The sequence below is a fragment of the Falco naumanni genome, chromosome 3 (genome assembly GCF_017639655.2).
Source record: "Falco naumanni isolate bFalNau1 chromosome 3, bFalNau1.pat, whole genome shotgun sequence".
Taxonomy (NCBI): domain Eukaryota; kingdom Metazoa; phylum Chordata; class Aves; order Falconiformes; family Falconidae; genus Falco; species Falco naumanni.
In genome coordinates, this window is record NC_054056.1 from 23,155,015 (window position 1) to 23,164,747 (window position 9,733).

Consider the following 9,733-nt stretch of genomic DNA (forward strand, 5'->3'; position numbering starts at 1 on the left):
ATCCGCAGGAATTTGAAGAACCCTGAAATTGCTTTGTTTCTGGAATTTCCTAGTCAGGAAGCTCAAGAGAGGCTTTGAAAGGAAATATTTCTTGTCCCCACATGGGGCATCTTTTGTCTGTCACAAGGTGATGTCTCATCACCTAGTTACAGCATTCTTTACAACCCATGTTCTAGTAATAAGACTGGTTCTTTGTACCTTACCTTTTGTGTTTATGATGATAGATAAACCTGAAATGGCACACAGCTGACAATGTGGTTAGTTGTTTGACTTTTCCTTGTCAAGTTACCAATGTCTGTGTGTCTGCAGAGCCATTTCTCAGTTACAGTGACTCTTACCCAGCCTGAATCTGAACAGGGGCCCTGTGTGTACTAAGAATTTTTTTTTCTTTCAGTTGAATGAGGAATCTTGCAGAGGGGAAACAAAGAACTCTAGGTGTGGTTTCAAGTGGATGTTTAGGTAGTATCAAGTAGAAATCATTAAATGCTTATCGATTTGGATTTCATGTAGTATCTTAAACCCACTGTATTTGATAAACACCAGAGTTTGTAATATTTTAGAAGCAGCAGACTACAAGTTTCTGCATAGGGCAAAACTTACTTTTGCATGAGCAATAATGGTGAAAGGGAAGGAGTAAGCAGAATGATTAAGAAAAGGTCCCTCACAGACAAGCAACAGGTATACTCCAGTATGCAAAAAAGACATTTTGTATAATGCTTCAGTGCTTGGAAGGGTATTCATAGTCTCAGTAAAGTGGCTATTAATGTTGTCCTGCAATTTTAAAGGGACTACCTGTAGATTTCAGAGGTAAAGAACAAGATCTTCAAGAATATAAATCATTCTCAATAGTCTTACGTGACTTTTCATAATACTCCTTTTCAGAGAAATATATAATTGCAAAATAAAGCCTTCATCCAAATTTTGTATGAGAAATAACTCTGAAGCAGAGCTGTAAAAACTAGTAAGCAAAGGATGCCAAGCCTTTACTTGAACAAATATTAATAATTGAAATCTGGTTGGATTTGTCAGATATACTTACCCAAGTAGAAGCATCTTCTTCAGATACTGAGTGCTCTGCTAACGTGAATTTTAATAGTACTGGAAATCTTGATTCAGCTTAAGAGGCCGTTCTGCATGGGTAATATGACTGAATTATATCTGCTATGAGCTTGAACGTGGTAGGAATGAAAATGAGACCTTATTATAGATAAGGGTCATAGCAAGTAGTGATCACTTCAAAAAATGGAGGTTGAAAGGAGAGTGGAGTCATTTACAACATTTTTACCGTTCTTTTTACAATTCAAACAAACAAAAACTAGGAGAAAAACCCACCACCACCTCCAGGCTGGGAGAAAGAGCTTGTTACATAAGCATGGATCTTCTAATATATACCTACGAGGATGTTTTAGTTAATTGCACTGCTGAATAGGGCAGGGGAACTGGTCATAAATGACTTGGAGAAGGCCAACATACCCAGTGCCATCTTTACTTTAACCTTTATATGTACAACTAGCCTTCAGGGATCCCATGCCCCTGAGACCCAAGAGAAAGTGTGGAACAAAGATGACTTGCCCTGGTAGAGTACCTCCAGGGTGGGGAGCAGTTAAGCAAACTGCATGTTTGTTTAACTAATCATACCCACAGTGCTGAGGGAGCTGGCTGCTGATACTGTTATTAGGCCACTCTCAATTGTCTTTGAATGTCATAGCAATTGGGAGAGGTACCTGAAGACTGGAAGAGAGCAAATGTATCTCTCCTGTCTTCAAGAAGGACAAAGAAGAAAGATCCAGCTAACTACAGACTGGACAGCGTCACTTCTGTCTCTGGGAAGGTGATGGAGAGTACCTTTCCAGAAAGCATTTCCAAACCCATGAAGGACAAGAAGGTGGTTGGGACTAGTCAGCATGGATTTACAAAAGGGGAGTCACACTTGACCAACCTCAGTGGCCCTCCACAGTAAAGTGACTAGCTTGGTGGATGAGGAGGGAGCAGAGGATGTTGTTTACCTTCACTTTAGTAAAGCATTTGACACTGTCTCCTATAACAACATCATGGATGGGCCGACAAAGTACAGGTTAGACAGGTGGAGAGTGGATTGACAGCTGGCTGAACACCTGGGCCCAGAGGCTGTGTTCTGAGGTGCAAAGTCCTGTTGGAGGCTGGTAACACAACGGTCTACACCAGGGCTCGGTACTGGGGCCAGTACTGTTCCAGCACCTTCATTAGTGACCTGGGTGATTGGACAGAGCCTACCCCCAGCAAGTTTACAGATGAAACCAGAAGGATGTGCTGCTATTCAGAGGGACCTCAACAAGTTGGAGAACTGGGCAGAGAGGAAGCTCATGAAGTTCAACAAGGGGAAATGCAGTGTCTTGCGTCTGGGGAGAAATAACGCCAGGTACCAGTACACGTTGGGGGCTGTCCAGCTGGAGAGCAGCTGTGCCTAGAAGTGTCTTGGGGTCCTCATGGGCAGCAAGCTGGCTGTGAGCCAGCAGTGCACCCTTGCAGCGGAGAAGGCCAACAGTATACTGGACATCGCCAGCAGGTTGAAGGAGGTGATCCTTACTCTCTACTCGGCACTAGTGAGGCTGTGTCTGGAGTATTGTGTCCGTTTCTGAGCTCCTTGGTACAAGAAAGATAGGAATTACTGAAGTGAGTCCAGTGCAGGGCCACAAAGATGATTAATAGCTTGAAGCATCTGATGTATGAGGAGAGCTTGGGAGAGCTGGGACTGTTCAGCCTGGAGGAGACCAAGCTCGGTGGGGCATCTTATCAGTGCATAAAACCACCCAACAGAACACAAGGCAGACTCTTCTCAGTAGTGCCCAGCGGCAGGATGTGGGGCGATGGACACAAATTAAAACACATGAGATTCCATCTGAACACAACATATGTTTTTTTACTGTGAGGATGGTCAAATGCTGGAATGGGTTGTGCAGAGAGGTTATAGAAGCTCCATCCTTGGAGATCTCAAAACCCACCTGACTGGACACAGTCCTGGACAATGTGCTCTGGCTGACCCTGCTTGAGCAAGGGGGGTGGACTAAATGATCTCCAGAGGTGCCTTCCAACCTCAACAATTCTGTGATTATTCTGACACGTGCAAACTGAACAAACCTGTTTGCTGTCTGTGTATTTGAAGCTTTGTTGTATGAAGTTATTTGAGCAGTCTCGGCTATTATGACGTATAGGAAACATTTTCAAGAGGTTGTTTATCTTAAACTTGATGTATTCTCATTTGCTGGTCACCTGCTTAGGTGTTGTGCTTTTCCTTTACCATTGGTGATTCATGGCGGGTATCTGAAAGCATTGAACTATTTCAGATATCACACAGGATCTGCCTTGATCAGTAGCTGAAATACATGATGCAGATAAAGGAATTGAGAAATAATAGGTGCCCGAGTTCCTCTAAACTTAAGTACTGCAGCAGTTTTCATTTTTCTGAAAATACTATTCTTTCCCATAGGAATTTGCTGTGAACTAACCATTTTTAATATGTATGTGTTTTTAATACAGGTTTGTGTATCTATATATGTATGTTTATATATGCATATATATAAATACATGCATATATTTATATGAAAAATTAAGTACTTCAAAAAGCATGCATGTGGAGTCCTGCCTGCAGTATTTTCTGTGCTGGGGGGAGCAGCCCAACCATGTTGCTGGGGTTTTTCTCGGCTGCGTCTTGACAGACTGAAGTCCTCAGGTGGACTCAGAAAGCCACGTTTGTGGGCTGGTCACAGTGCATCATGCTCGTTAGCAAAGGGAAATTCAGGGATGTACCTCCAAATTCCGCCAGGTTGATTAATGTTGCTTATTTCCCTGCATACAAATGCTTCCTTGAAAATTCACTGTAGTACATGATCCTTTTGCCTTTATTTTCAAACATCCTGAACATGTTCAGGTGTGATAGTCAGGGGTAAGCAGAAATATTTAGCTTCGCTGGTATCAGATTAATAGAAAATCCTGTGGTGCAGGATAGTTTTCAATAATTGGGATTGCAGTGGACACCCTGTAAGGCTGCTTCCATTCATATGTTTATCTTGTTAGGTGGTCAATTAGCTCTATAGAATACCTTTAATTGGTTTAATTAGTCTAAACCAGGGTGGGGGTGAGGGGGGAGTTTATAGTACATGGCTTTAAAAATCTTGAGTATGATGAAAATATGCCAACATACAACTTCTTCATGTTGTGAGCTTTCCTTATACCAAACTCTATTGCTTTATATTTTACTGAAATACTTAGAATTTATCTTTATTTTCTAAAAATTGAATAGCTCAGTGTAGGCAGGATATGTTCCCAGCAGCTCTTTTTATAAGTGTCTTCCATTCAGTTGAAGAATATCAAAGGTATATAATTCTTCACATTCAGAAAGGAAAAAATTCAAGGAAGGTTAGTTTATTTTTAAAACTTTACTGTCATAGGTTCCTAATCCCATGCCACTCTCCCTTCTTTTGCAGGACTCAGAGGAGGAAGACAGTGAGTTGGAGGCCATTAATAAGAAGCTGATAAGTCCACAAAGTTTTCAAAATTTCCGGCCTTACATACCGGAGGAGTTTGCTGACTTCAGTGTTTACAATGCTAGCCTGGAGAACAGGGAGTGGTTTTCTTCTAAATCAGACTTCATGAGTTCACGTGTTCTTGAGAAAGAGGTATCCCGCAGCCCCACCACTAGCAGTATTACTAGTGGCTACTTTTCCCACAGTGCCTCTAACGCTACTCTGTCTGACATGCTTGTTCCCTGTAGTGATAGCACAGACCAGCTAGCCAGTCACACGAAGGAGCTGGACTCTAATGATCCCTCAGGATCATCTCTTGCACATGATTTAAGATTTTCTTCGAACAAGGAATGTCGAGAGTCAGAAAAGGAGTTAGCGAGAGAAAAGTTATCTGTGTTACCACTGAAAGAAAACAGTGCCTTAACGGAACAAGTACCACTGTCCCTCGATGCCACTGACAGAGACTCTCAGCAGTTACCCACCGCTGGATCATTTTCAGCTTTAAGTTCCTCAGACAGCAAAAATACCTGTCGTATAATTGAGTTTTCAGCACGTGAAGCAACAGTTGAGCACACAACGGACATTCTGGAGGATCACTCCTTTACAGAGTTCATGGGCGTTGAAGATGGAAAAGACTTCGACCATTCGACAGCTCCGCAGTCGTGTTCCCTCGTCTCCTCTAACGGAGTGAGCACCTTGGAGTTACCCCAAGGCACTGACAAGGAGCAGAGCGCACACGTGGGCCAGCTGAGCTCTGCCGCAGCAGTCGGTGACCAGCTTGCAGGTGCTGTGGAAAGCCCTTTTTGTTCTGCACTGGTAAAAGGCCACGAGGCTTATCCTGATACTTCCATAGACGATTTCATTGGGAAGGACCACTTGGATGGTTCCGATTGCGAAGAAGGTGCTTCTGCAGATCAAGCCCACGTCTTGCCTAGCTGGATGGCCGTGGGTGAACAAGTCTGTGTTGGAAGTAATAAGATGGGCACGGTGAGATACGTTGGAACGGTGGATTTTTCAGCTGGCATCTGGGTTGGAGTGGAACTCAATGTTCAGCTGGGTAAGACTAAATATACTCTAGGTTATCTATGCAGCTAGTGTGATCTATTTTTAAAGTTGCACTACAATCATAATGCTGTTCAGTCCTGGAAAGTGCCTCCAATTTCACGGCAGCTTGGTACCTGCTACGCCCAGTTCTAGGCTTCCTGTTTATAGGGATGCTTTGATTAATTTTTAACTGTCTTAAAGCCCTGTTCTTCTGGCTGTACGCAGAGTAATACTTTGGCATGTTGTGGTAGTTCTTTTTGTACCCATCTGTTTTCATAGATCAGAAAAACAAGCAAATCCCAAAATTGGCAGATTTTTTTTTAAAATCAGTGTGCATGTTCGTGGGCAGTACTAATAGTGGGCATCGCTTGTCAAATTGGTTTGGTGTCTGTAGCTTTCAGAGGTTTTAGTTTTGATATTTTTTTTTCCACTGGGGAAAGCTTAATTACAAAACACAGGTTTTCTATAACTTCAATTTGGAGGGGACAGAAAAAATCAGCTCCTCCAGAGATGCTTCCAATCTTCTAAAAATGTTTTTAGTAGTTTCATAGATAGTAACACTGGTACTAGAGATCCACTGGGAGCTGAGGTTTAGGCTTTGTAAGCAATTGGTTCTGAGGATAGTTTATTTTGTGAAATGAACAAATGTTTGACTTTTTAAACTGCTAGTTGACAAAACAATAGTTCAGGAAGTCATCTTTTTGGTCACAATTGGAGCCCTCCTTTCCAGGTTTTGCTCTCCCTAGCACTTGGTGTGTGCACCTGGCTCTGTCACTCAGGACTGACAATCTTGATTATTTGAGAGATAAACAAAGGTATTCACACTGCAACACTACAATTGTATGTGCTAATGAAAGTACCAACAATTAATTCTGTGTGTTTATTTTCATTGAAGGGAAGCATGATGGAGTTGTAAGAGGCAGAGAGTACTTCCACTGCAAACCACGACACGGCGTCTTTGTTCGTCCTGGGCGCCTCAGCAAAGCACCAGCTCCTGCAAGGAAGTGGAGTAGCACTTCACGGTCTCAGGCATCTTCCACTTCAGAGAAACGGAAAAGTTCTGTGCTTCAAGGCTCATCATCCGCTCCTAAAACAGGAGGAGAAGTTCTCTGCCATTCAGGAGATGCAGCAGCTTCTGCTTTTTCCAGGAAACAGGAGAACAGGAAATCTTGGATTAACTAAACTGCAGTATTTTTGCACTTACTACACGCATCCCTGTGTAGAAAACTTTATGGATTTTTGAAGCTATTGTACATTTTAATCTGTCCATATGGAATGTGTATTCTCTAGAGTCCTTGACTTCATTCTCTAATTTTTTTATAAATAATATATATATATTATATATATATGAATGTGTATCTATAGTTTGTCTGCCAGTGGGCAGATGTGGCTGCACACTAAAATACAGTTAAAGCTGATCTGTAGATAACTGAGGTACTGGACTATTTGTTACGCAACAACTTGGGAGATATATTTTAAACAACAAAAAATATTTTATTGTGGGAAAACCAGGATGTAAATCCGTATTTGGGGGGGGAAACAACAACTATGGTTTGCTGTTCTTAATTACCAAAGAACTTGTTTTAGACTGACACATTTGCTGTTTATATCTTTCTATTGTAAATGTTTTAACTGATAACTTGGTGCCACATTTCTTTTAGTCACTGGGCACCATGCAGCCTTATGTTCCGTGTTTAAGCACACTGAAATATCCAACTGCTTCGTATTTCTTGTCTTCCTAGAGGCCTGCCACTGTGCTGACTTGGCATTGGATGGAAATGACTAACAATGCCTGAAGCTGTATGTCTGGCATTTCATATGTTAACATAAGCCAGCCGGGCAGTTTGACTGCAGAAAACAGTATTACTGCAAGGGTGTGAGAGGACAACATTTTGGGGTTTGGGGTTTTGTGGTTTGTGTTTTTTTTTTTTGGGGGGGTGGGGGGGAGAGGTGGGGAATGGGGAAACAAAGAAGCAGTAAATGGATCATGATTGCAGACTTTGCACTTGTTACTTGCTGGTTATTATTGAGATGAAATAGAACCTGCTAAAGTAATTTTAATCTGTAAAGTTTTATTTTAATAATGGGAATGATGGAGGGATTTGTGTCTGGTGCTCATGAATTCCTAAGAAGGTTGTTCCACATGTAGATACTGTAGATGCCTGTACAAGCGTTCTGGATATTTTGTAAAGTAACATGGTAAAAATGAGTGAAGTGAATGGCCTGCTGTATCTGTTCTTCTTTGTTTCTTAGCAAGTGAATGATTGAGATACCTGGGACCTTACTGAAAAGCTGCTGTTCTTTCTTTGATTGTTGTGTACAGTAAGTGGACTCTTGTATTTTACTATTTACTGTAAAGAACTGTAATTTATATACTGCCATACTGTATTTAATTGGTACAGACCTATTGTGTGTTAGAATACAGACTGTTTACTTGGGATTTAAAAACAAAACGATGTTTTGCTTGTATTTGGTACAATCAGGTTTCATGGTCAAATAGTAAGCTGTGTCTAGGTGACGGTGCTCAGATGCAAAGTACTTTGTAAAAACGCTGAAGGACAATACAACTCGAGTGGAAGACTGGACGGTACTTAACCTGTTTTAACACTGACTGATTCAGGAAGCGTAAGAGGAGAACAGCAGCCCCTGTGGATACGTGTTGCTCACCAGCTGCTTTCCCTGTCCCGCCTAGGAGAGGGAGCGGAGCTTGGAGGGGGAACTCTGGCCAGGGAATGACAATATGTGGGTCAAGGGGAGACAGGACAAGTTCCTGGAAGACGGACAAGGCATACCCATTGCTAAATATGTAAATGCCTCAGCCGCGTACAACACGGCAGCTGGAAGGGTAACGTGCTGTGGGAGTAGTGAAAGGAAGGGGCATGAGGTCAATGTACTTGCCCTTGACGTAGGTTTTGGCTCTTCTGAGGCAGGATTTGTATGTGTTAATTGATTTTGGTGGAATGAATGTCTTTGCAGAATGTTTCATGCTTCTGGATCTTCATAATCCACTCGGTGCATTAATGGTACTGCTGCTGGAGGAAATTGCTGTAATAGAAGAAAACATTTTATGTAGAAGTTTTTTATCAGGCAGAGATGATCATGGAACACAGCCAGGTGTGCACCCAGCACCACTGTCTTGAAGTTAATTTTAGATGTCACTTTAATATTTTTATACAGCTTTTAAGAAAACACATGCTCACATATTTGCATAAACTTATTTGTCCAAGGCCACTACAAACAATTTGGAAAGATAATGTGGCCATTTTCTGATGGCAAAGAATCAGTATTTAGACCAGGTTAGCATCAGCTGAGCTAGGCTCTTCATGGTTTTAGACCTTTGAGAATACAGAATGCATGATTGATTGATTGTGCTTCTTGGGGTGTACAATCAGTACACGCCAAAGAAACCAAAACAAGCCAACCTAGTTTTGTGCTGTACCTGCTTTGCATAAGCTTTGCTATCATGACTTCTGTTACTATTAAAGGAGCTGTACTTTAGCAAACCTTGCCTGTTAACATGCCCTGCCCTGAATTTATTTGAAGTTGGAAGGAGCATATCTAATGAGGTAATGTGAAAATGCAAGCATTTTACTTTTTGTGCTCCTCAAAATTCTGGCACATAAACAGAAGCACTTTCTGTTTGTTAGCAATGTCAGACTAGCCATTTGCCATCTTGAACTTTGTTAATTGGTGGAAAACCCCCATGGTTATAGTCCAACTGCACATTGCTTTTAATTGTTTGGGAGTTTGTTTAATATTAATCTTAACCAGAGTCTAAAATACACTGTCTAATAAGCAGGATGTACAATCCATACTAAGATCTTGAATTAAAAAAAAAACCCAACAAATCAACCCCAGTCATAACACTGAGTAACGCAGGGCAGAGCCAATCCCTTGATTGTCTGACCTGCCAAAACAAACCTGTCATCTCCCTGCAGCCCAGACAGAATTACCTGATTTTCACCATCAGGATTGTTACAGTGTTAAGTAAGATGATACTGGCCATCCATCTTGTTTTCTGAATTTATTATGTGGGGTTTTTTTCAAGCATATATGCCTTTATGGAGATTCAGCCAGAGCTGGTACAGTCCAGCAAGCGGAAGTAGAGCGTTTAATCAGTCCTGCTGGATGTTCCCCCACAAAAGGCTTGCTTTGTGCTTGCAGCAGCAGGGTTTTCCCTGCTGTTA

At 41.7% G+C, this 9,733-nt stretch overlaps 1 protein-coding gene across 7 annotated transcripts in view; it reads left to right on the plus strand.

Moving 5' to 3' along the window:
* Nucleotides 1-9,049, plus strand: part of KIF13A (kinesin family member 13A) — a 120,518-nt gene extending 111,469 nt beyond the window's left edge. For 6 of the 7 annotated variants that reach the window (XM_040585980.1, XM_040585981.1, XM_040585982.1 and 3 more), the window contains 2 exons: nt 4,464-5,559; nt 6,442-9,049. In XM_040585980.1, coding sequence (XP_040441914.1) covers nt 4,464-5,559; nt 6,442-6,728 — 1,383 coding nt within the window. In that variant the 3' untranslated portion in view covers nt 6,729-9,049. Of the gene's footprint in view, nt 1-4,463; nt 5,560-6,441 lie in introns of those variants that run through there. The other variant, XM_040585986.1, reaches the window with a different exon arrangement.
* Nucleotides 9,050-9,733: the final 684 nt, after the last annotated feature.